The 27,952-nt window shown below is 41.5% G+C and overlaps 2 protein-coding genes across 5 annotated transcripts in view; one reads left to right on the top strand and one right to left on the bottom strand.

Annotated features, from left to right (window-relative positions):
• LOC136315196 (uncharacterized) overlaps positions 1 to 27,952 on the bottom strand; it is a 184,547-nt gene that overhangs the window by 115,247 nt on the left and 41,348 nt on the right. The window lies entirely within an intron of this gene.
• ST8SIA3 (ST8 alpha-N-acetyl-neuraminide alpha-2,8-sialyltransferase 3) lies at positions 519 to 17,255 on the top strand. Of its 2 annotated transcripts, none has more exons than XM_066246544.1 (4): positions 519 to 1,054; positions 2,441 to 2,563; positions 5,205 to 5,762; positions 8,440 to 17,255. In XM_066246544.1, exons 1-4 carry the CDS (start codon positions 876 to 878, stop codon positions 8,720 to 8,722), a joined length of 1,143 nt encoding a protein of 380 aa, XP_066102641.1. In that variant the 5' UTR covers positions 519 to 875; the 3' UTR covers positions 8,723 to 17,255. The 2 variants fall into 2 exon arrangements, with proteins under 2 accessions (XP_066102641.1, XP_066102640.1); XM_066246543.1 differs by lacking the exon at positions 519 to 1,054 and adding an exon at positions 1,773 to 2,026.

The following is a 27,952-nucleotide window of genomic DNA, read 5'->3' as shown; positions in this document are numbered from 1 at the left end:
CAGCCTCTGCAGGACTTCTTGCCTGGAGCTGGGGAGCATGCTACCCCGTGGGGCCTAGGGCGATGCCTCCATGGTGAATAGAGGTCCTTTTAAATGTCTGCCTTCCTAAAGCTACTCTCCCTGTATCTCAGAAACACCCAGCCGCTGTGTATCCTTCAGGGCAGCAAATCCAGTTGTCTCCCTATTCTGTGATATATTTACGAAGGAATGAGCGGTCCGTTAAACTAAGTTCGGGCGTCTGTCGGTCCCTAGCTAGCCCCTCGCCTGCACCGACAGCGGGAGGCTGTTGACGTGGCTGCCGCCTCCCAGCCTCAGCCCCCTCCCGCAGCCACCCTTACCCTCCACCCGCTCTCGCCCCACCCCGGGTTATTCGGGAGATTAGAGTTCATTAATTAAATCCTGTGCTTAGATCGAACTGTAACATTATTCCAATCACATTTATCTTGCAGGCGGCTGCGGAGATGGCAGCCTCGCTGGAAACGCGCGGGGGAGCCTGAGCCGGCGGGGCCAGGCCGCACCGCGCCGCAGCTCCATCCCCGCGCCGCCACTTGGTCCCCCGCGCCGCTTCTCGGTCCCGCGCCGCTGCGCAGACCTCCATCTTCCCGCTCCGCTCCCGTCCCACTCATCAGCCTCGGGGTCCCACTCCTCTCCGGGGCCCGGGCCTGCCCCACACCGCTCCCTGCCTCCGTGGCTCCCGGCCCGGTCCCCTCCCCCGCCACTCGCGCTCGCTCACACACGCACACACGCACACACACACACACACGCTCACACACGGACACGCCAGCGAACGGCTGGCCGCTCAATGGACCGATTTCCCCGCTGTCTCTGATCCCAGCCCACCCGGGACGCTGTCCCTGATACCAGCCCAGCCCGGGATGAGAAATTGCAAAATGGCTCGGGTCGTCAGTGTGCTGGGGCTGGTCATGCTCAGCGTTGCCCTGCTGATTTTATCGCTCATCAGCTACGTGTCCCTGAAAAAGGAGAACATCTTCACCACTTCCAAGTACGCCAGCCCGGGGGCACCCCGAATGTACCTGTTCCACGCGGGATTCCGGTGAGTGAGGCCTGTGAGCGCCCTCGGGCCACTGGTGTATTGGGTAGGGGGGAGGCTGGGAGAAGGGCTGTGTGGGGTTCTCCGAGGCACTTTGAGCAAGCTAAACTGCGTGGTCCTCCCACTCTTCTCTTCAATTCTCCTTCCCCCCTCCCTTTTATTTTTTACCCAAAGCCTCTAAACTCCGTTGTATTAATCTTTGTGGTTGCATTTCTCGTATTCTTCCTCAGTATCGCCTCCCCCATTTCCAAAATTGGGGTAGGGTTCAAGGAGAATGATGATGGAGGGAGAGGCAACGTCTGTGTTTGGGCGGGGGGGGGGGGGTGAGCTGGGAGAAGGACGCGCGAGGCGAGCGCCTTCCCGGGGCCCTGTCCGCGGACTCCGAGGCTGGGCTCCGGGCGGCCCACAGGCAGTCTAATGGCGCAAGCGCCCTACTGCTCTTGCAATCTCCTCCACTCCTCTTCCTCACCCCGATCCCATCAAATGTTGTGCAGGTCTGCCCTTACCGAGACCCTGGGGTATTCTGCCTCAATTCTTTCACCAGGATGCCATCCCAACACCACCCCCACCCCTTTCCCGGGGTTCTTCAATTCCCCACGCCCTTGGGAGGGCCGCCTGCCCTCGCCCCAGGTCTGAGGCACCGCCCCAGGTCCAAGGCACCGCCTGGAGCAAGACTGGACTGGGCAGGGGCCAGGCACCAGGCGCAGCTTTGCACAACGCGTGGAGAATCCCGGCCCATACCTTTGACCCCTAAGAGTTCTCCCAGCAAAGCCTCCTGATGGGCGGGTGGCAAATGCAAGCTGCCATCTGTGGTTCAAGCGGGGCCAGAGGTGCAAAACCTAGAGAAGCCCCACCCAGGCAGAAGAGCAGAGCTGGCCGGTGGCTTCCGGGGACCCCAGTCAGAAGACAGGGAACGCAATCAGACCCAAGCTCGGGAAGGAAGAGGTTAATGCAGGAGCTACCCCAAGCCTTCCCGTAGGTTTCCGATTTCCTCTGCCCTTTCCCCAAAAATCAATTCACCGGAGGCGGGGGGCGGGGGGAGCAGCACGGAGCGGTGGCGCGGCCGCTGTCCGCAGTGCTGACTCCCTGGTCCCCACCGTGCGTCGGGCTCCGGCAGTGCACCGGCTCCCGCCCCTGCTCTCTACAAGACGGCCATTTTATGGTCCCTCCCGCGCTAGGAGGGATGGACAATGGAGACGGGTCTTTCCACCCTTCATCCCAGGTGTGTGTGGGGAGCAGAGGGTGAACCGAATGCGAGGGGGCTCGGGGCGGGACGGAGCCTGGGCAAGGGCCAGCTGCCCCGCCCCCAGTTGGCTGGACTCGAATGGCTCCCGGGCTTCCCCCAGCTGAGGCCGGCATGCTTGTCTGTGTCCTCATCCTTTTCTCCAGGTCACAGTTTGCGTTGAAGTTTCTAAATCCGTCATTTGTGCCCGTTACGAAGTCTCAGAACCACGATCTCCAAGAAAAACCTCCCAAGTGGACATTTAATCGGACAGCATTTTTACATCAAAGGTAGGATGGGGAAAGATCCAAAAGGAGTTTGTGAGTTCTGGAACTCAAAAGAGAAAACAAAACAAAATAATAAAAACAATTCTGTCCCCCACTCTGGGATGTACTTGCATTGTCTCTCTGGCTTGGCTGTAGGAAGGCTGGTTGGTAACCCTTTTTAATGTATGCAGTACCTTCTCATTAAAAACAAAAACAAAAACATCAGGAAGACTAATTTGAATGCAAGAAAAAAGGTATTTTCAATATCTTCCCTAACTTGGGCTTAGTGAGCACCATGATTTAGAGTGAACATGCATGGCTAACACTACCAAAGCCATATATTTAAAAGGAAAAAAAAAGTTAATTGTAAAAAAGACTACCTAGGCCTGACCTGTGGTGGTGCAGTGGATAAAGCATCGACCTGGAATGGTGAGGTCACTGGTTCGAAACCCTGGGCTTGCTTGGTCAAGGCACATACTGGTGTTGATGCTTCCTGCTCCTCCCTCCCCCTTCATTCTCTCCCTCCCTCTTTCTCTCCTCTCTAAAATGAATAAATAAAAAAATCTTTAAAAAAAATAAAACACTACCCAATGCATTTTCATTACTCCACTGAAAATTAAAAAATAAATAAATAGAAGTATTATCTCAGTGAAACACATAGAAAATACTACAATCCATCCCCATCAAATTACTAGTGAAAATCTTGGCCCAAATACATGCAGGTGTTTAAGTATGGTTTGGTTTTTCCTCTTTGTTTTCAATATTATATTTAATAATATATTAAATATTGAAAGCTTTTAATATATTGTAAAAGCTACCCAAGATCATTCTTATCAGGTGTCTTGTAGCAGCCTCCTTTATACATGAAGAAGTTGATGGAGGGATGAGGGGGTTAGCAGTTGTGGTTTTGGCTTCTGTTCTGTTTTGTTTTGAAGTAGGGAAGAAGGATGAGTTTTATTTAAAGTTATTTATTCTCCTCCATGATCTGGTCTACTCACAGCAACCCCAGAGAAGTCATGACTCCTCCCTTCTTGGTGGGGTTATTATGCAGCTCAATGGAATATAGGCCCTCTAGTGTATCTATTAGGGGTATGAATAGTTATTTTAAATACTTATTTTACCAGTCTATTCAGGGGATTGTGTTTTGGTCATAGCATACCTAGCTATTGCACTCTCTTTTTTAAATTTTAATTTACTGACAGAATTAAAACAAATTTAATAGATAGACATAATGTCATGAAAATGTTTACTTAAAAAGTTGATATACAGTCATGTGATTATGATTAAAACTTTTAAAACACTGTTTAATTAGAATTAGTCTATGACAATAATTGATTAATTCTCAAGAATTAATCCCAAGAAGTCCCTTTTTTAACTATTGGGTTTTTAATCCAATATTAATTTTATAGAAAACTTTAATGGGTAGAACACATTATACTTTTTCCCAAAATTAGAAATATAATTCAATAAAAATATTCTTCCCAGACTAGGGCATGTGACCTAAATGACCAGCCAGCACAATAGTTCTTTCTCAAAATTCCGTCCTGTCAAACCATGTATTAGGTAATCTTTAACTAATTTTTCACAGCATCATTTTAAACTTTGCCTTTGTAACAGCTTGTAAAGAACAGTATTAGTAACTGAAGTTTTGTATAAAAGCTTTGAGTTTATGCTGCTCTGTACTTTGACAAATGAAATAAGTTTTTAAAAATAAAATTTCAGGAAAAGTGATAATATGCAAAGCATTTAGTTTCAATCCTGCTATTTATTTATGCAAAACATACAGAAAATTTAATGTGATTTCTTAGAATTGGAGCATCTAATAGCAAAGTAACATGTTACTGGTCTCTCAAATATTTTAAATAGCTGAGACTTTAAGAGATGCTTAATTTTACTTAGAGCTCAACATGAAGGCAACCTGAAATTAGTGCTAAATACCACCCTTGCTTTGATTATTCTCTAAATTCTTAGAATATACACACTCTTTCAGGATTTACAATAGACTATTTTTCTGAGGATTTGGTCTCTCCAACCAAATTGTATTTCCATATAATCAAGTGAAAAATATCCCTGTTTCATTATTCAAAGGACCTTAATAAGATTATCATCTCATTTCTATTAACTATTCAACTACACCAACTGCTATGACCATTTTATATTTTAACAATATAGTACTATACTGACTCATATCTGTTTGGCACTTATTTGGACACCAGAGATATTTGATATTCCTGGAGCACCGCAGTCTAATAGCAAACAAATAGCCCCTAGTTAGAAACTCTAGGTCACCAGTGTGTGTGCATTAATGTGAGCTCTGGGGCCTGGGTAGATTGTCTCCCTGTATTTTCTGATACAACTTGCTGTGCCTTTTTGTTAATCAAATACACTCTTCATGTAGAGCAGAAAACCAAAGAATGGCAGCTAAAACTGGAAGTTACAACATGTACAAGCCTCAAAGGATTACATCCACAACTTGACTGAGAGATTAACACGTCTGTAGATTCTGAAAGAGTCTCTTCTCAAAGACCACAGTTATTATGAATGTATAATCTTTCTTGGATTCAATGCACCTATGATTCTTGTCTGAATGAAATGGCAACATAAGACATAAGATGGATAATCAATTTTGAATGGGATGTTTTTAATGAATTTCTTTTTATTTTAGGCAAGAAATTCTTCAGCATGTCGATGTAATAAAAAATTTTTCTTTGACCAAGAATAGTGTTCGGATCGGACAACTGATTCACTATGATTATTCCAACCATAAATATGTTTTCTCTGTTGGCAATAACTTCCGATCATTGCTTCCAGATGTGTCTCCCATTGTGAATAAGCATTATAATATCTGTGCTGTGGTTGGAAATAGTGGGATCCTGACAGGGAGCCGGTGTGGACAAGAAATAGATAAGTCAGATTTTGTTTTCCGTTGCAATTTCGCCCCTACGGAGGCTTTCCAAAAAGATGTTGGAAGGAAAACCAACCTTACCACCTTCAACCCCAGCATTCTGGAAAAATATTACAACAATCTTTTGACCATTCAGGACCGTAACAACTTTTTCCTCAGTTTAAAAAAGCTCGATGGGGCCATTCTTTGGATCCCTGCATTTTTCTTCCACACGTCAGCAACTGTTACCAGGACATTAGTTGACTTTTTTGTTGAACACAGAGGTCAGTTAAAGGTCCAGTTGGCTTGGCCTGGGAATATAATGCAACATGTCAACAGGTGTGTATATTTTATTGCCTTTAACTCATATCCCACCAGATGGTAAATCAATATTGTAATCTCTCGGGGGTGGGAGCTATCTGATTAGTTAGTTGTTGTGGTTAGTTTAGTACTCTAGGGCAAACTCCTATGTTTTGTAATGAATGAATCACTCTAGGTAAGAAGTTCAATCTCCTACCCCTAGTTGGTCACCAAGTGCCAAATGGGGGGACTGATGATTCATCAGTCTCTACTCTCTCTTCTCTGTCTTCTACCTCTGGGGTAAGCCCAGTGAGCAGTCATGGAAGTCACCACAGATCAAGACTTTTCTTTAAATGGATAGCTATGTCCCAATAATGCTCATTGCTAAGTTAGACTAAGCATTTTTAAAGATACAATTGACTTAAAATGTTCCTTTTTATTTGATATCTGGGTGTTTCGTAGATGTCCAAATTTAGACAAACACCTAGGTAAATCACAAATTGCATAATATGCCTTTGTAATTTGGGATTTGAGTGCCAAAATATGTGAAAAGTATTTTATGAGTTCATTGTTGTCCCTTGTAATTTGATAAGACAGCTTGACCAGAAATGCAATATTTTCATCTAGTCCGATGAGTCTTAACTCTGATTATACATTAGAACCACTTGGATAACTTTAAAAAATACTGTTTCCTGGGCTCTACTTCAAGGAGGAAGGTAGGGGCAGGCACTTGATATTTCTTAATAACTCCCCAAATGATTCTAATATACAGTCAAAATTGGGAAGCACAAATCCAGGGGCATTTTACAAAGCAAGATTAACTGTAGGATTTTTTTCCCCTTTAAATCATCTGAGGAAATTGCCTCAACTCTAATTTCCCCATATGCAAGTAGCCCAAATATCCTAACATATTGTCCAAATGTTACTACAAGTCAGAGTAGGTGCTGGCGGACCTGGTGAGAACAGGGAATTCCAGAGATTTTTATCTCGTAGAGACTTTTCCCATCCTTAGCCCTCTACAGTCTTCCAAATTTAAGATCTGTTTAGCTGACCTCTTATAGAAGGAGTAATCATCATCTAATAAACTGGTATGTATCTAACAGGTAGGGTAGTACCCCTCATTTATAGTCCAAATGGAAACTTCTTCTTTAAGAGAAAGAGGACACTATTAATAATTATAAGGACAACAGACGAAACCTGGGACTGTCCCAGAGTCCCAGATTGTATAGTTAGTTACCTCTTTGAGAGGTAATGTAGCCCAACTGCTGAGAGATGAGTCAACTAAGGTACAAGGAACAGGAGTTATCTGCCCAATGTCAATGCCCAGAGAGCGGCAGAACCAGAATGAGAAGACCCTCCTGTGACCTTTGACCTCATCATCTTCCCCCCTCTTGCTCTATTTAAGTTCCCAACATTGAGCATTTACATTTCCACTGCCCTGGGAAAGGGTTATCTTCAAAGCCTTCAAATAGTGAAGAAGGAACTGTACGGGCTTAGAAACTTCAGGCAGCAGGCCTTGGTAGCCTACCCTGTCCCCAACCAGAGAGTTAGCCATAGTGTCCCACAGCCACTCAGGCTTGAACCAAACACACTGTTTCCAAGACAACTTTAAGGAAACACAGTACACAAAAATCTGATACATGAGCAGTTCATTCTGCCTGCATGGCCAATGATGTGAACACACACACACAAACCGTAGCAATCTCAAAGGTTTGGTGGTGAAGGAAAAAAGGCTTACAAATACTATCTAAATATGGAACAACAAGCAAATTTAGCTTTTATATTCAGAAAGTGCATAAATACTTTTCTTAGATCCTGACATGCTAAGGAAGGACTTGGGAACCCCTAGTTAAAAGACAAAGGAGCAGGGAATATGATTTTTTATAAGAGAGCATGAAAAATAAGACCTCACAATCATTCTGAACCCAAGAAGAAAGATTTAATCTCTAAGCTGGGTAAAGAAGTGACACAGGAGGTCCCTTTAGAGTAAACAACACCCCTCCCCACTTCCAAGGTCCCCTTGTGGATGAGAAGCATAGCCATTCTCATGGGTGGGCCTCTGTGGTGTCACCACTGAGTCAGGGACAGGGTCGGCTTCAAATATGTGCAACCTGTGTGTCACATAGCAGCCCATTCTCAAAATGGTACAGCTCTTAGTTAACAATCGACTACCACCCTCTTGAAATTCTCAATAATTTCTGAAATAAAGACCCCCATTTTCATTTTGTAACTTGTCTCACAAATGAAGTAGCCGGCCCTGCCCAGAAGTGTTCTGTGATCTAAACCAGTGGTCCCCAACCTTTTTTGGGCCACAGACTGGTTTAATGTCAGAAAATATTTTAACGGACCGGCCTTTAGGGTGGGATGGATAAATGTATCACGTGACCGAAACAAGCGTCAAGAGTGAATCTTAGACGGATGTAACAGAGGGAATCTGGTCATTTTTAAAAAATAAAACATCATTCAGACTTAAATATAAGTAAAACGGAAATAATGTAAATTATTTATTCTTTCTCTGCGGACCAGTACCAAATGGTCATGGACCGGTACCGGTCTGCAGCCCGGGGGTTGGGGACCACTGATCTAAAAGGTAAATCCAAAGCAAGTGCTATCTGAGCTGCTTAGACAAACTGACCTCCCTGCCCAGCCATAATGTCCCCTCGGATGGAAAGCTTCAGCACTGGCCTCTGACCCCACCTATACTTATGTCCCACAGGTACTGGAAAAACAAACATTTGTCGCCCAAACGGCTGAGCACAGGCATTCTTATGTACACCCTTGCATCAGCAATATGTGAAGAGATCCACTTGTATGGATTCTGGCCTTTTGGATTTGACCCCAACACCAGGGAAGACCTTCCATACCATTACTATGACAAAAAAGGAACCAAATTTACCACCAAGTGGCAGGAGTCCCACCAGCTGCCTGCTGAGTTCCAGCTGCTGTACCGAATGCACGGGGAAGGGCTCACCAAGCTGACTCTGTCACACTGTGCCTGAGAACTCCGGACAGGAAGTGCCAAGCGGTGGTTTAGAAAGTGCCCCAAGTCAAACTGAGTAGTCATCAGAATAGAACCCTAAAGAATATCTTATAGGATTGTCTGCCCCTTAAAAGGAATGCTTTGTTCTCTCTCTCTTCTGCACTGCTCTTTGAGGGGTCTTAGGACAGATGCATTGAAGCCACAAGATTAAGACTGACTGATAAAGGGAATGTTGCATTTGGAACTATGCTGCTAATGAAATGGTTTGAAGTATTTTCATGTTTGTATTTTAATAATAAACCGCCTCCCATTTTTTATAAGGAGTAGAGCTAGAGTTTCTGCAGCTTTGCTCAGATAGAGTCCTTTATTGAGAGGCCACTGGCGAACGTGGCCACGATTTCATTTTTTCCTGTGTGGGACTGGACTCTTCAGAATGGAAACATAAAAAGTTCATTTGCATATCACTTCTCTCCCTTTCTATCTCCCTTTCCCTCTCTCCCTCTGTCTCTATTTCTCTCCCTACAACTACTCTCCCATCCCCCACCACCATGGAGTTTAATAATTTGCTAGGAATTATAGTGAATTAGCTGTGCTTGTATGTGTTGCATCTGTATTTGATGTGTTCAAGGCTCTGGGTAACTTTGATGTTTCATGACAAACCAAATCATGATGGATATCCTTATGATTTCTTTTGTAAGAAATGCCTCTTAGGAAGTTCTCACTGGTCCAGACAGTTGGTCTGCAGCAGAGCAGCCCCTCTGTGGTGAGAGGCACATAACACAGTGCGTCTTTCACCATCACAAAGAAAGCCTGTGTTGTGGGTGGCACAGCCCTTAAGTGAGTGGTATTGTGGCAGATCATCCTGTTGCCACATCTGCAAGGACATCCCAGCCCAGATTTAGTGCCTCCCACAGCCCCAACCCAAGTGCTGGGCTGGGAATTCTCTCAGAATAAAGACACTATGAGTCAGCTTAAGAGCCTAGGCCATAAAAGGAAGAATACTTAGAAGTTGTTATGGATCCCGTACACCCTAAAGTAACCATGCTGTCCACTCAGAGCTTTTGAGACCAGCAGGACTGGAGCAGAGTAGAAGCTTCAAGGTTGGCCAGACCAGGCCCCTAAGTGAACGGTGCTCAGGTGAGGTAATCCTCACTATCATTGTGTCCACCAGCACCGCTCCAGAACCATTTGCTCTCTTCAAGACCATTGTAGACACTGGATATTCCCTCTTTCCACTGAAATCAGATATATACATCCACAAAGTAAACATTTCAAGAGGAAAAGATATTGTGTAATGGCACGATCTGGTAATAAATAGCCCTTGGAATTTGCGATGTGTAGACCAGCCATGAAGGAATTAGTGGACCATTCTCCTTTTCATTATTTCAGCCTTAGAAGTAGAAATCACATCACGTCCATCCCTGGCTTTTCACTGAGCAGCACTTTGTTCTTCCAGTTCAGCCCAAAGTCTGGCCAACTTGATGTTAAATTTTAATGTGTTTCTTTCTTCTTTCTAAATGCCAGTCAAGCATATTTGTAATACATTTGGGTGGGGTAGATTGTTCTTTTCCAGAAATCTCATCTAGACTTCTTGCAATGATACAAATACTGTTGAAAATAATTACTGTAGTTCAGTAATCAGCTCTACCCCTCTTTGGGAAGGTATACTCATGCCTAAAATTAAGCCAGATACACTAAGGGAAGACATAGACCTATGTACATGCTCTGCCTGGTTCGGAAGGGGAGCTATCTTACTCTCATTTTTTAAAAAAGTTAATCAGAGAAGCTTATGGAGATCCAGATATTAACTAATGAAAGGAAAACCACACAGGTTCAAGCATGTTACCAATTGTGACACATCTTGCAACACTGATGGATGGCAATCGTCCAAATACACGGGAAGGCAGTTCAAAATGGAAAACACTGAAACAGCTTGATATTTGAAATTAGAAGGGGAAATATATTTTAAAATTTAAATCTAATGGTTCAATGTGACACATAGCAAAACCACACCATGCTTGTTCCTGTCACTTTGATGAGGACAGTACTACAGTTCTCGTGCTGTGCTGTTAGGAGCACTGCAAGATTGATAGCTGACAAAACATTTAGTTGGCTCTTCCTAACCACTTAGTTCATTTGGTTACAGCTAAGTGATATTAATGCCAGTATCACCTAGGCTAGATTTTTACCCTAGAGCTTTAATCCCAATGTGCCCATTAGATTTCACTAAATATAAATATGTAGACATTTTGAACCAGGCGGGTTAAAAAAGTAAAGAAGCAAAATCCCTAAAACCAGTTAATTGATGGACCACTTAAATGTAATCTCATCAAATGCCCAATGTTTGTTGGGCTTTTTAACTTTCATTTCACCCTTGGCTCCATCCTAATCTGGAGTGGGAGGACTTTTCCATCTCCCAGCATCACTTCATCTACCACTTTAACAGGAACTCAAGATGTTGAGGACACAGACTTGTCTCCTGGAACTAGAGGGGCTTAGAGATCAGGCTTATTCTCTGTTTCCTAGAAGGACTTCACGAAGCTGATCCAAAAAGACAACACTTCCCTTTCTTTAAACATCTCTGAAGTAAAGCCTAAGCCCTCCCACAGTGATTAACCATAATTCTCATAATTTATAAATTATTTATATACAACCTATCTCCCTCCTACTGCAAAAATTAAATGCAATATGTGGGTAAAGCACTTAAGCTGGTTTTCAGCAGATAGTAAGCACTCAATCTATGGCAGCTTTTACTGTTATGTTATTGTTAGTTATGACCTTGACCTACACTTTCACCATAGAGAAAAACAGCCTATAGCTGATCATACAAAATCTGTTTGAGGCCCTGGCCGGTTGGCTCAGTGGTAGAGCGTCGGCCTGGTGTGCAGGAGACCTCGTTTTATTCCCAGCTAGGGCACACAGGAGAAGCGCCCATCTGCTTCTTTACCCCTCCCCCTCTCTTTCCTCTCTGTCTCTCTCTTCCCCTCCCGCAGCCAAGGCTCCATTGGAGCAAAGATGGCCCAGGCACTGAGGATGGCTCTGTGGCCTCTGCCTCAGGCGCTAGAATGGCTCTGGTTGCAACAGAGCGACACCCCAGATGGGCAGAGCATCGCCCCCTGGTGGGCATGCTGGGTGGATCCTGGTCAGGCGCATGCAGGAGTCTGTCTACCTCCCTGTTTCCAGCTTCAGAAAAACACAAAAAGAAAAAAAAAAAGAAAAAAAAATCTGCTTCAAAGATTAATGTATATAACAACTGTCATGATCAAAAGTGTTACTCATGGTGGGTCCCGTGAGCCCTGATATGAAAGGCTGTGGTGCAAGTAACCAGAACCTTTGGGTCTATATGATCAAGAGCAGTGAACTGGGACCTGTAGCTGAATCAGTTGGATCCCCCTTCCTGGTTCAGCTACAAACACAAACCCCTGGCATTTTCATTGCCCTGGCTTTATGTGTTCTAGGTGAAGTGCATCCTTTTGTCAGAACCTTTCCTTTTGGCGGATGTTCAGAGCAGAGTCCGCCCTCAGCTACTGGAATAGATTTCACCATAAATCCTCCAAGACTATCTACACATGACCTATACAAATGACTAATTCAGCTGCAGAGGGGAAAATACCCACTGACATTTAGCAACCTGCTTAATGCTAGTCCCTCAGTTTTCATCAGTAGCTGTGAATGTCATGTGCAGACTTGTAGTTCTAAGGGAGACAGAGGTAAAACGTGATATCGAGAATGCCTTCCACACCCAGAAAACTTGTCCCATATCTGATGATTAAACATCTATTGCTCCTCTACCTTTGCTTCTGTCTTAACTATCCTTGATCTTTATAATACTACTTGTGTTTAGCAGTGTCCTGTGCCTAGCAGTGCTGACTGTGACTATGCCATCTGTCTGTGACTTGGCTGTCAGGCACCTGACAATGGGGCTACGAGCCAGAATGTAAAAAGGGAGAGGTTGACTCAGCCTCCTTGTGCCTGAGCCTCCAGTTACTCATGAATGGGAATGCAAGGACTAACCTGTTGGTGAGGAAGGTAGGAATGGAAGAGCATTTCTTCTGACTTTGGGCAAGGTACCAATGATTAGACACTCTTACATAGGGAAGAGGTTTTGAGCAGTGGCCAAAGGAAGCAGGGACAGGATTGTAGAACCCTAAGACATTGAAAATGGGAGAGCCTTTGAGCTTCTTTAGTCCTAATTCTTGACTTTACAACTAAGAAACAGAGAAACAGAGAAGCTAGGTGATTTTCTTAAGATTGCACAGGGAATCAGGCAGAAATTCTTCTCCCTGTCTAGTATTCTGTGGCCTTATCAGCATCAAATGAAGATGGGCTCAAAAGGGAAAATGGTTTTGGACTGGGGTTCACAAGTCACAGAAAATAAGTTATAACAGCTGTAAAGGAGGGGAAAAGACACCCCCCAATATTATTTATTTATCAATGCAAAACAGTAAAGGAGATGCTTTTCTATGTATACAACTAAGTCCACTGGCAATGACACACATTTTCCCCTGACATGAAAGAACGCCCCCTTGGTAAATTATGATTCTGGTAAATCACAGTTCAGTTACTGATGGTTCAGAGTTGACAGCTGGAATCTTCCTCAATAATCTAATTGTCTTAATAAAAACTTGTTTTAGTGATACATACGCATAATTTAAAAGAATACTGAGAACAGTTATATACTTCTCCATATGTATTATTTCAGCTGGGGCCCCCTGAGGTAAGAAGTATCATTTGCCAATGCCTTCCATATTGTAAGTAATTTCAACAGCATATTTTGTATTATTGTGTTTAGTTCAATAGGCTAAGATGTGAAAATAATAATGAGTAACTTTGCTGGGTCTTCATGTGCAAAATGACAGATTGAGCACTTTTCTGTATAGTTCTAGACCCCTAAATCTCTTTTCCCCAAACTGTGTAAATGTGCCCAGCAAAAGTATCTGTTTGGCCTCTACTTCTTCCTGAATGTGCAGAACTGTCCTTTTGCTTTCAAAGAGATTGGGACTATAAATATGTGTCTGAAAAACCCAGACGGGAGCATCACAAGCACTGGGAACTCACAGCCCTGGGCCACCTGACTGACCTGTCTGGGATCTGTGGCCCAATCAATCAAGGCCACAGATGAATTGACACCAAGGACCAAAATGACTAAATATGCCTCTTTCACATTCTAATTGCTTTGCCACAGCAAATTTTAGAATGTCATTATTGTATTATTAAGTATTTCTTAAAATGTCTTTTTATTGTGATGAATTATTGACGATATATGTGTTTGAATATATGTTTTTATCCTTAATGATACTCATTCTCTTGTTCATTACAGTGGAATCACAGTAAAGAGCCAGTCATAGAATAACTGACTCCAAATTAAGATTACAGTGGGGTTGTTAGGGTTAGGACCTGGATTATGCTGCTGATCCACCAGCAAACAAAGCTGCATGACATGAGAAGCTCTTTAAAACACAGTTCTTGCTCCCCACTCCAGAACTTTGACTCCATCCTGGGATAAACCCAGCTTACAAACCCCAGGTGATTCTGGTGTGGCCAGCATTTCAGAACCAACAATACATAGCAAACCATATATACTGTTATGACCAAAGCAGCTGAATGCTTATGACTCTTTATGCAATTAGAGTAGTAGATCTGTCCCTTGAAGTAATCAAGATACATGGCGACATCAACAAAGTCTTAGTGATTCAGCCATTCAACTGTTTTGGCTGAATTGACCAATCACCAATTTGTAAACAAATAGTAACTGGTTAACTTAGTCAGAACAGATGCAAGCCTGAGGACAGAGAGCTATAGTTTTAGTATATTTACCCCAAGGCCAACTCTTCATATTTCAAACTAGGAGGTAGATCTCAGGTAACTTATCTTTACAAATAGATGAGAAACAGGGAAGTTAAATTAATTATTCAGATTCTACTTGGATCTCATTCCCAGAGCTTAAAATATTCTTAAAGGGGTCTGATTTCCCAACCTCCAGGTAATACTCAAAATGCAAATATCCTCAGGTTAAAACAAAACCAATCAAAAAAAAATCAAAAAGCTAAAATTCTGAGACCAACTATGTATATGAGAGGTGGTCAGTTGGCACCAGCTGCTTTGTGCCAGCCTTTGTTGACTAAGGTGCCTACATCCTAATGAAGTTTGGCCAGCCTCCTTTCCATAGCAGTGCACATTCACAGCCTTTAATCACCAGAGAAAGTAAAGGGCTTCTTTGATCTCCCTTCTGTGAGATTCAGAGACAATTTTTGAGCTCTATGGTGTGTTGTTAAATGTTTAACAACTGGTTTGGAGAAAGATGAAGCCCGGATTTGTAGTACTTACCAATTTCTATGGTGTAAATACTCTCATCATAGACAGTTTCGAGCTACTAAGTTGATGTCAACCAGCTGAAAGTGTAACTATATTTTCATATCAATTTCTGAGTCAATAAGTAAGAAATAGGAGTGGCTAATAATGACTCTGGAGGAACTCCCAAGTACCCACTTCCCTCAAGGAGGCATTTCTGCTTTGGTTAGTTCTACTAATTTTTAGTATATTATTGGTTCTCAGAGTCTAAGGACCCTAAGGTTTGCAAAATATTTTCTAGCTATCTGACTCTTAGGAACCCCTCAACAGACTCCTCTGATTACTAGCCATGGCTTATCTAATGTATAAGGGTGGCCTTCCATGTAAACATTTTTATTTAACTGCCAGTTGAAACAATGTTTGGCTGATCTTTCTTCGTATCCTATAGTCCATCCATCACCTGCTTCCCCATTTCTCTAATTTCCCCAGTGTACTTGCTTCTCATCCTTCCAACACAGCACAAAATTCACAGGCACTCACAAATCGGTGCCACAAAGGAGCAGGGGAAGAACAAGACATCCAGTAAATGTATCCGGTCCCACCACACCTAGAGAGGCTCCACAGTTCGAATGTCTCTACCCCACCAAGGGATGCCCAGCTAAGTATGCCTCATACCCAGGGTTTGAGCATACACTCAGCTGGGCTTTATTTGCCCTCAAAAAAATTCCAAATGGGCAAGAAACAAAACTAAATAAGAAAACTACTGGGCAAACGTTGCAGAGGAAGGCATCACGTGATGCTTTGCCATAGCTAGGCTTGCATAAGGCTGAACCCTGGGGGGAAAAACAATCAACGAACATTTGGCTGCTGCAGTTCCCTGGGTGTTGAGCAGTGCAACTTTCCTTCTTCCTCACCACTAGTTGTAAATGAAGACTCTACTGAGTGTTTAGAAATCAGATACCTTGGTGAACCACAAAACAAGCTTTGTTTACAAATTAAAGGTTTTTCTGATAGAAGCCATTCTTAAGTGGGCTTAATTCAATCCTTCAGAAGGCAATGCTAGGAAAAAAATGTACTTAATTCCTCACACACAATAAATGGCCATTGCTTTTTATTCTGTGTGTAGTAAATCAAAACTAAGACCATAAAGGACCAAATCTACTTCCCTTGCTGTAGCAAAATATCCTATAGGTTCAGAAAGGCATTGCTAGACTATAAATGTTTGAAATTTGGACATTTTCTATATTGTTTAAAAAGCCTGTCTTCTATTCTCCTTGAGTCCTCTAAATGAGCTGGTTTTTCTATATTGAATAAGCTACATTTTGCTTTAAATGAGTCAAGAATATGTTCAGATGTTATTCTGTATTAACAACAAATTTCATGTAGCCTGGGAACAAAGTGTAACTTCACTCCCTGCCACTTTTCCAGACACCAAAGAGATAGGTCCATAAACATAAGCAGAAGGGACTTCCCAGCGGGCCTCATTTTATTATAAACAAATCCACAGTAAAACCAGCCTTGGGGGGTCAGCTACTCACAACATTGTTAGTCAGGCAGATGGGGAAGGAAAATTGGTAGATAATAGATAATGGAAGAGAGGTTTAGTCAATGTGTGTAAGTGGAATATAGTCACTGATGTACTTGCAAAGAAAGAAGGGGAGTTTTCCCTCTGAAATCTGGAATCTAGACCATTTTGCAAGACTTAAAATAATTGGTCTCCATGTCAGAAATGCTCTTTAACCACATTTTAGGATCCAGATCTGTGCCCTGACTCTGCGGAGAAGCAGCCTGACAGCCCAGAGCCCTGGGAGAGGGTTATTGATGGTTTGAGATGCAATCATCAAGCATGAGCAATTAGCACGAAAATTCTCCCAGGACACAGAACAAAAACATCGAACTGTCACAATGCAGCATCACTTACTCACATGGGACACAGCAGAGCTTCATAGATCTAGCCATTATCTCTGGTCTAGATTCTAGATCAACATCCTCAACATGGAGATGAGAAAACTGAGGTCCCAAAAGTAGGAAGTGACTTACTTCCCAGGAAGTTAACCGGGATGAGAGTCCGGACTTCCCAAACACCGACCCTGTGACGCCACACCATGTGGTGTGGTGATGACAGTCCACTGTGGGTGCATTCTTCAGAGTCAAAACAAAAGAATGTTTGTGATAGCTTCTCCTACTTAACCTACTTGGTTTCACCATTTCATTTTACCATCATTTTAAATAATGTTATATTCAGTGTAGAAATAAGAACAAAGTTCTCTATAATGATGAAACCAAAAGGTTCGAAGGTGGGCGAACAGTGAATGTAAGCTATTAAAGATGTGTGTAAGAAGTGTGTCAGGGGGAAATGAATGCCTCTTAGAGTGTGATAACAATTGAGCCCTGCCCCTCCACACTTGATACATTTGTTTTGGAAAATGCTATCTGATGCCGAGTGACTGGGGTGGAAGACTTCACTCCCTCCAGTCCCATCAGAAGCCTCTTTGCTCTGCAGAGGAAGCCCCAGACCTAAGGAATCAGACTCACGTCTCTCACAAGAGGCAGTCTCACCGCCCCTCCAAACAGCTGCCAGACTGACAGCCACTGAGACTTGACAGAAGCCAGCACTGCTGGACTGAGGGACATGTAAATATCATCTACCATCTTGGTGAACAAGGACAGTCACCTTTCTTTTGTAGAGGTAATTGCGTGTGCATTGTGACTCCAGTTTGTGAAGAAAATGCATCGATTCACTTCAACAGCCCCCCACGTGCACCTGCCTCATTGCCTCACGTGCCAAACACAGTACTGAATGCGTTGTGTGTAAATAAACCATGTTGTGCACTGGAGAGCGCTGCTGGTTGTTCTGCCCCAACAGGGACAGCTCACATGCACACACTGACACACTCCATCCAGGAAAAGAGGAAGTGCACCCTTCTGTTTCTCACTCTCGGTGTTGTGAATTCTCCTTGGAGACTGTGGGACTCCAGAGGGCTGGACGTGGCGGTCTACAGACATACACTAACAGCAAAATCCAAAAGTGCTTCTTATACTCAATTTTTCCAGAGGTTCTTTAGATGCAAATCATGCAACAGGTCTTAACATAATTAATAGTAACACAATATTCTTGAGTGGTACAGTCACATACATACACCATTTCTTTTTATTATTCATTGATTGATTTTTAGAGAGAAAGAGGAAGGGGGCAGAGAGAGAGAGAGAGAGAGAGAGAGAGGAGCATTCACTTGTTGTTCCACTTAGTTGTGCGTTCACTGGTCACTTCCTGCATGTGACCTAACCGGGGATCAAACCCACAACCCTGGTGTTGTGAGACAGCACTCTAGCTGGTTGAGCTAACCAGCCAGGGCACAGACATCATTTTATTGTATCAGTAACTGGGTGAGGGAGGAACCCTGAGGGACCTGACCCATGTTGCACTGTTAGTGGCAGAGTTAAAGCGAGAACAAGGCCTGACCTTCGGCCTGGGGCTCTTTCCCTTGCATCTCTGCCCACCCCAGTCTTTCTTTCGGCCACCTCCTCCCAGAGCCTTCACTGCATCAGCCTCCATCCCCAGGCCTTGTGTTACTTTTCTTCACAGCATTGTCTCTCCTCACCTGAAATGATGGTATCTACTCATGTACTCATGGTTTCCCCGGTCTCCAACTGTGCATATGATAAGCTCTCCCTTCTACAAAGCAGGTAGCTTTGCCTATCTTGGTCACACCATGTTCCCTATGCCTATAACAGTGCTGTGAACGTAGTATGCCCTCAATCGATATTTATTGAATGGACACAGACACACCATAGAGTCTAAAGATCACTTCAACTCTTCCATTCTCTCCCTCCTCGTCTTTGTGCCTAAATCACAGACACCAAGAGTCTTTACTCTGCTCCGACTGTGCTACCCAAAAAGCACTGTGAGCAACACTCAAGAAGCATCTGTTGACTTGAGTGAATTAACAGACAGTTCTAGGACTTGTTTTCTCAATATCCATGTTCCAATATCAAGAATGTCTCAGCAGATTGATACACAAAGCATACTCTGTTCCTGAGCCTGGCTGGTAGTCATTCTAAGCAAAAGGAGAATGTGTGTAGGGTAAAAACAGCACGATTAGAAAGACCTCGCCTTCAGTAAACAGGTTTGCCTGAGAGGGCTTGCTGCAATGCCCCTTAGTTCAAACCCCAAACCCTTATTTCACTATGCACAATACTGGGCGGGGTGTGAACAGGATCAAAAAGGAGCAAAACCACAAGGCCTATCCTGAAGAAAGTAAAAAGTCTTACTGGGGAAACAGCACACCATATTACTTGGAAATAGCTTCTATCCTGGGAAGCTCCAGGGAATGTTGGACTGCAGGTAGGGACCCTGAGACTGAAGCAGAGAGAGGAAAGGAGGACCCCACTAAATGCAAGTGAGGACAAAAAAAATTACAGAGGCTAGAGATGATACTTGGGGTTTATGTTTTCTGAAAACTATTTGCCAAGCTGATGACTCCTGCCCTCACCCCTCACAGAAAAACCATAAGTTGTTCTAAAACAAAACATTTCACAAACTTTTGCAAAACATAAAAGTGACACTGTTTATTACAGGCTCTCTTTGCCTGGGACCAATTAGTACAAATTAAATCTTTAAAGTAAAAAGATTTTTCCCTAAGAAAATGCATTGCCACAGCTTGATCAAGACAAAGAAGATTAAAGAAACCCCACTCGTAAAAGGACCACCTTGACTGCAGGCTCCCAGGCCAGAAAGGAAATCGGCTTTCTGCATTCACCTAAGCAAGAGTACGGGCTCCCTCTGCAGTGGACAGACCCAGGGTTTAAAGGCCCAGGGGGTGGCTGATACCATTCTCAACAGCTGAAGTATCCCCCAATTAGAGTGTACATTCTTGGTAAGTTCATTTGACTAAAAGTTGCTCTGAATACTATTTCATCCACTTGGAATGTCACAGGGACCAGGAACTTAAGAGAGTCAATGAATTCAATGCTCTCATTTCTAAATAAAGAGACCACGCATAGTTCAGAAGAGAAAGTGACTTGTCCAAATGTACTCTCCTAACAAGCAACAACCCAAGTACTTAACAATTTGGAGGGAAGCAAAATGAAAAAAGTTATTTTTATATCAACTAACAAGTTTCAATTCTAAATGAAAATATTTGAAAGGACAGTACTCATTTTCAGTTTAACTCTTTTATTATTGTAACTATATTCATTGAAAAAAATATTAGAAAATAGAGAAAAGTAAATATTGAAAAACCACCTAAAGCTGTTTTTCTGAGTGTATGCTTGTTCTACGTCATCCATACTGCTGTTTTCTGCTTTTCTCCCAATTGAAAGTATATTTTTTAAAAAATGAAAAAAAAGTATATCAAGAGCATATTTCCATGTCATTAATATTCTTCGATAAGCTCACAGTATAGAAGTACTATAACTTATTTAACCAATTCTTCATTGTTTTTCAAACTTAGGTTTAGATTCTTTGCCATTTTTCACTCTACTTTGGTCAACATCTTTGTAACTGCGTGTTTGTACATCTGATTATTTACCTGAATAAAGTCCTTGAGGTGGATTTTAAAGAGATGATATTTTTTACCTACAAAGGAGCCACCATAAGGATGACTTCTGACTTCTCAACAGAAACACTTGAGGCCAGAAGGGAATGGCAAGAAATATTCAAAGTAATGCAGAACAACAGCCTACAACCAAGACTACTTTATCCAGCAGGCTATCATTTAAAATTGAAGGAGAAATAAAAAGCTTTCCAAACAACAACAAAAAAATAACTCAAGGAATTCACTACAGCCAAACCAAGGCTGCAAGAAATGCTAAGGGGCCTGTTGTAAACAGATCAAAGGAGAAAAAGAATATAGCAAAAGAGGAATACAATTTTAAAGAATAAAATAGCAATAAACAACTACATATCAATAATAACCTTAAATGTAAATGGATTAAATGATCCAATCAAAAGACATAGGGTAGCTGCATGGATAAGAAAACAGGACCCATACATATGCTGTCTACAGGAGACACACCTTAAAATAAAAGATGCACATAGACTGAAGATAAAAGGATGGAAAAAAATATTTCACGCAAATGGAAATGAAAAAAAAGCTGGGGTAGCAATACTTATATCAGACAAAATGGACTTTAAAACAAAGATTATAATAAGAGATAAAGAAGGTCACTACATAATGATAAAGGGAGCAATCCAACAGGAAGATATAACCGTTATAAATAGCTGCGCACCTAATATAGGAGCACCTAAATATATAAAGCAGACTTTGATAGATTTAAAAGGCAAGATCAACAGCAATACTATAATAGTAGGGAATTTCAATACCCCACTAACATCACTAGATAGATTCTCAAGAAAGAAAATTAACAAAGAAACAGCAGACTTAAAGGACATACTAGATCAACTCGATTTAATAGATATCTTCAGAAGCTTTCACCCTAAAGCAGCAGAACATACATTCTTTTCAAGTGCTCATGGTACATTCTCTAGGATAGACCACATGTTAGGGCACAAAAGCAGTCTCAACAAATTTAAGAAGATTGAAATCATATCGAGCACTTTCTCTGATCACAATGGCATGAAACTAAAAATCAACCACAACAGAAAAACTGAAAAATACTCAAACACTTGGAAACTAAATAGCATGTTATTAAACAATGAATGGGTTAACAATGAGATCAAAAAAGAAATTAAAAAATTCCTAGAAACGAATAACGAGCATACATCAACTCAAAATTTATGGGACATAGCAAAAGCAGTATTGAGAGGGAAGTTGATAGCATTACAGGCATACCTCAAGAAGCTAGAAAAAGCTCAAATAAACAACTTGATCCTGCATCTAAAAGAACTAGAAAAAGAACAGCTAGTAAAGCCCAGAGGTAGTAGAAGGAAGGAAATAATAAAGATTCAGAGCAGAAATAAATGACATAGAGGCTAAAGAAACAATACAGAGGATCAATGAAACCAGGAGCTGGTTCTTTGAAAAGGTAAACAAGATTGATGAACCTTTAACCAGACTCACTAAGAAAAAAAGAGAGAGGACTCAAATAAATAAAATTAGAAATGAGAGTGAAGAAATAACAACTGACACAACAGTAATACAAAATATTATAAGAAAATACTATGAAGAACTGTATGCCAAAAAACTAGACAACCTAGATGAAATGAACAAATTCCTTGAAACATATAATCTTCCAAAAATTAATCTGGAAGAATCAGAAAACCTAAACAGACCAATTATAACAAATGAGATTGAAACAGTTATCAAAAAACTCCCCAAAAAGAAAAGTCCTGGGCCTGATGGCTTCACAAGTGAATTCTATCAAATATTCAAAGAAGAACTAACTTCTATCCTTCTCAAGCTATTTCAAAAAATTCAAGAGGAAGGAAGACTTCTAAGCTCCACTTATGAGGCGAGTATAATTCTGATTCCAAAACCAGGCAAAGATAACACAAAGAAATAAAATTATAGGCCAATATCCCTAATGAATTTAGATGCTAAAATCCTCAACAAAATATTAGCATACCGGATCCAGCAATATATGAAAAAAATCATACACCATGATCAAATGGGATTTATTCTTGGGAGGCAAGGCTAGTACAATATTTGTAAGCCAATCAATGTAATTCATCACATAAACAAAAGGAAAAATAAAAATCACATGATAATTTCAATAGATGCAGAAAAAGCATTTGATAAAATCCAACACCCATTTATGATCAAAACTCTCAGCAAAGTTGGAATACAGGGAACATACCTCAACATGATAAAAGCCATTTATGACAAACCCACAGCTAACATCATACTCAATGGGCAAAAATTAAAAGCAATCTACTTAAGATCAGGAACAAGGCAAGGGTACTGCCTTTCACCACTCTTATTCAACATAGTTCTGGAAGTCCTAGCCACAGCAATCAGACAAGAAAAAGAAATAAAAGGCATCCAAATTGGAAAAGAAGAAGTAAAACTATCATTATTTGCAGATGATATGATATTGTATATAGAAAACCCCAAAGTCTCAGTCAAAAAACTACTGGACCTGATAAATGAATTCAGCAAGGTGGCAGGATATAAAATTAATACTCAGAAATCAGAGGCATTTTTATACACTAACAATGAACTGTCAGAAAGAGAAATTAAGGAAGCAATCCCCTTTACCATTGCAACCAAAAAAATAAAGTACCTAGGAATAAATTTAACAAAGGAGATTAAAGACTTGTACTCGGAAAATTACAAAAATTTATATAAGAAATCAGGGAAGATACAAACAAGTGGAGGCATATACCATGCTCATGGTTAGGAAGAATAAACATCATTAAAATGTTTGTATTACCCAAAGCAATTTATAAATTCAAAGCAATTTATAAATTCAATACCGATTAAAATACCAATGACTTACTTCAAAGACATAGAACGCATATTCCAAAAATTTATATGGAACCAAAAGAGAACACAAATAGCCTCAGCAATCTTGAAAAGGAAGAATAAAGTGGAGGTATCACACTTCCGGATATCAGGTTATACTACAAGGCCATTGTACTCAAAACAGACTGGTACTGGCATAAGAACAGGCATATATATCAATGGAACAGAACTGAGAACCCAGAAATAAACCCACACTTTTATGGACAACTAATATTTGACAAAGGAGGAAAGAGCATACATTGGAGTAAAGACAGCCTCTTTAATAAATGGTGTTGGGAAAATTGGACAGCTACCTGCAAAAAATGAAACTAGAGCACCAGCTTACACCATTCACAAAAATAAACTCAAAATGGATAAAAGACTTAAATGTAAGCCATAAAACCATAAGCATCTTAGAAGAAAACATAGGCAGTAAGCTCTCTGACATCTCTCGCAGCAATATATTTGCCGATTTATCTCCACGGGCAAGTGAAATAAAAGACAGGATAAACAAATGGGACTTTATCAAACTAAAAAGCTTCTGCACAGCTAAAGACAATAAGAACAGAATAAAAAGACAAACTACACAATGGGAGAATATATTTGACATAGCGTCTGATAAGGGGTTAATAACCAAAATTTATAAAGAACTTGTAAAACTCAGTACCAGGAAGACAAACAATCCAATCAAAAAATAGGCGAAAGAAATGAATAGACACTTCTCCAAAGAAGACATACAGATGGCCAATAGGCATATGAAAAAATGTTCAACATCACTAATCATTAGAGAAATGCAAATAAAACCACAGTGAGATACCACCTCCCACCAGTCAGAATGGCACTCATCAACAAAACAACACAGAATAAGTGCTGGCGAGGATGTAGAGAAAAGGGAACCCTCCTGCACTGCTGGTGGGAATGCAGACTGGTGCAGCAACTGTGGAAAACAGTATTGATATTCCTCAAAAAATTAAAAATCAAACTGCCTTTTGAACCAGCTATACCACTGTTAGGAATATACCCCAAGAACACCATAGCACTGTTTGAAAAGAAGAAATGCACCCCCATGTTTATGGCAGCATTGTTCACAATAGCGAAGATCTGGAAACAGCCCAAGTGTCCGTCAGTGGATGAGTGGATTAAAAAGCTTTGGTACATATATACTATGGAATACTACTCAGCCATAAGAAACGATGACATTGGATCATTTACAACAACATGGATGGATCTTGATAACATTATACTGAGCGAAATAAGTAAATCAAAAAAAACTAAGAACTATATGATTCCATACATAGGTGGGACATAAAAATGAGACTCGGAGACATGGACAAGAGTGTGGGGGTTACAGGGTGGGGGGGGGAGGAGAGGAAGGGGGTTGGGGGAGGGGAGCAGCACAAAGAAAACCAGTTAGAAGGTGACAGAAGACCATTGGACTTTGGGTGATGGGAATGCAGCATAATCAAATGTCAAAATAACCTAGAGATGTTTTCTCTGAACATATGTACCCTGATTTATCAATGTCACCCCATTAAAATTAATTTTTTAAAAAGAGAAATTTTTTTGTAAAGGGAGCCTTTTTCAAAGACAGAAATGTTCGAGTAGAAGTTCAATGACCAAATTTTCAGTCTTTGTTTCCCTAGAAAACTTGAAAAGACTTTCCAAAAGGCAAAAAGGTTAGGAGAAAAGCATGAATCATCGAGAATGGGTACCTTAACAGGGAAATAATGTCTTTTTATGTAAATATATAAATAAGCTGCTGTTGTGTGCTACTCAGAATTCCATTACTATTATCTCTTGTTTAGAGGCTGGGAGAATTGCACAAATCAGGAGAGAAAACCCACCCAATTACATCCTCATTGCTAATCAAATAGAAAGCACCCAAGATGATCTGGGAGAGACAGGACCTTTAATACAATGATAGATAGCTCTTTTTCTTATTCTGAGGGTATGTTTATTGCTTACTCAATCCTACCAACCTAATAACATTTCCAATTCACCTTAAGCCCAAGAAGTCAAAATGAGGAGGTGGAACCAAACAATCTACCTTAAGGCTACACAAATCCTATAGATCAGTTGTTTTTGTTGAACTTCTTTTAGTCAATATCTTCACTTCTATTGGACAGATGTGGCTTTAAGCAAATTCAAAATATGAACATACAGATTTTCAAAGCAGATATATTAAAGGTGGCCAAAGGAACCACTACAGAATTCCTTATTCCCTATTGTCCCTCTCTTAAGTAAATCAGTATTTGTACCAGAAAAAAAAAATTAGTAAATACATTCATCACTGTGGACCTTACATCTTGGTCACAACTACTCAGTTCTGCTGTTGTAGCACAAAAGCAGCCAGAGATGATTCATAAATGAATGAGCATGGTTGTGTTCCAATAAAACTTTATTTACAAAACAGACAGCATCTATATTTGGCCCATGGGGCTATGGCTTAACAGCTTTTGCTTTAAGTAACATGCTCCTTACTTTATGTAAAATATTTGACAGCCTTTATTATTTTAGTTTATTAGGGCTCTCATGATGTTACCACAGACTTGGTGGCTTAAAGCAACACAAACTCATGTCTCTCACAGTTCTGGAGGCCAGCCGTCTGTAATCAAGGGATCAATCAGCAAGGTTGTTTCCCTCTGGAAGTTTGGGAGGAGGATTGTTTGATGTCTCTCTCCTTTCTCCCGTAGCTGCTTAGGCCTTCCTTGGCTTGTAGCCACATGATCCAATCTGCCTCCATTTTCACATGACCTTCTCTGTGTATCTGTAGCTGTTTCCCTTTCTCTTCTAAGGATTTACCATTGGCTTTGGGGCCCGCCTGAATTGAGGATGATCTCACCTCAAGATCCTTACCTTAATTATATCTGCATAGACCTTTGTTACAAATGAGGTCACATTTTAGGTGGACAGATATTTTAGAGGCCACAATTCAACCCACTACATCCATTTAAAATATTACCCCATCTGCCAAATAAGTCGAGGACCCATTCAGCCCATACAACACAGTTCAGTCATGCACAGACTCACAGGTGCTCCAGGTGCCATTATTCCCCTTGAAAGGTTAACAAATTCGTACAGCAAAAGCTCAATGCATTATTTGGTAATGGGAGGTATGCCTTGAAATTACATTTTATAAAGTTTTCGTGTCTATAGACAGTAAACGGATATGCCTACATCAATGGATTCAGAAAACAAGTATCACCTCTAAAGTCAACAAATTCTAAAGATGTTTCCAGGTTATAAGAACTCATCTCCTGCCCCAAGGAGATGCTTAGTGCTGGGATATTGATCTTGTGTAACTGAGTTTTCTGGCTGGGGTGCATGCACCGCATTGCAAGAGAAAAAAAAAGTGTATGTAGAAAATATGAAAGTTGACCAACTTATGGCATGAGGTGATAGATTCAGAAGAAATGTCTAAAGTGTTTCAGTGGACACAGTTGTTCAACACTTAGGGATCAATTTAAAACTCATTCTCATCTTACAGCAGATATCACAGTTATATGGATTTAGAGCTAAACTCCTTTAATCACAAACACTAATATATCTGATTTAGCTTCCAGAAACCTTTGTGACCTAATCAGCAAACAAGGCCTGTTGGGAACTAAGGTGGAAATTTAGTTGGGGATATTTTTCTCAGAAACGGGCCCTACTGAAGCTGTCTTTAACAAGGTGTAGAAGACAGCCACAGCAGATGATTCAGTGACTTAAAGGAGAGGAAAGTCAAGGCTAAATGGAAAATTAGAAACAGTCTCACAGATTTGTTTCGTCCTGCTGGAAGCATGACGTCCTTCAAAATGGAACATGTACAAGAAAGTTTTCTGCCTTAAAGCACGCCAAGACCAGAACAACTACTTGGAGCCTTCTTAGGAGACAAAATTACCTGGAATATGAAAGCTTCTAAGGAGAAATGGCCCAAATAGCCTTTCCTCTAGAGAGCCAAATTCCCAGATGGGAGACATCCCCCCACCTGGAAGTCTCAGACCAGGAAATGACCCACTGGTGCCAGGGGATGCAACATGGCCTGTCCATTCTCACTCTTTGGTCCACACCTAACTAAGAGAAGGAATTTTCCGTGTGACGGATCAGGCAAATATTGGAGCCGGGAAAAGGGATGGCGGAAGAGGTAAGCTCAGTGAGGCTTGGATATAAATGGAGAAGGGTTGGGGTGATCAGGATACTATATAAAGAGGAGAATCATGAACTACCAACCAGGAACAAGAGACCAGAAAACGCTGCCATTCTCTTTAACTTCTGTAGCTCCCTGTGGTCCTTTCGCTGAATGCCTGGACTGTTTCCTTGTTGTGGGTAGAGTTAACTCTGGCAGCGCTTTAAGTGGTCTCAGAATCCTGCATTAGGGAAGTCCTCCCCATTTGCTTTCTGACTGGCTGCAATGACCTTCCTCACACATTAACTCCCTAGAGTACCCCTCCCACTCCGCCCCCAGCGCGGTGTCTTCATCTGCCCCTGTGTGGATAGATCTCGTTATGAAAACCATCTCTACTCTCTGGTGGACTTCATGCTGGGATTAAATAGTATATGCTGACTCCCAG

The sequence above is a fragment of the Saccopteryx bilineata genome, chromosome 11, assembly GCF_036850765.1.
Source record: "Saccopteryx bilineata isolate mSacBil1 chromosome 11, mSacBil1_pri_phased_curated, whole genome shotgun sequence".
Taxonomy (NCBI): domain Eukaryota; kingdom Metazoa; phylum Chordata; class Mammalia; order Chiroptera; family Emballonuridae; genus Saccopteryx; species Saccopteryx bilineata.
The sequence above is the reverse complement of the archived record's forward strand: the minus strand, read 5'-3'. Positions and strand labels throughout refer to the sequence as shown.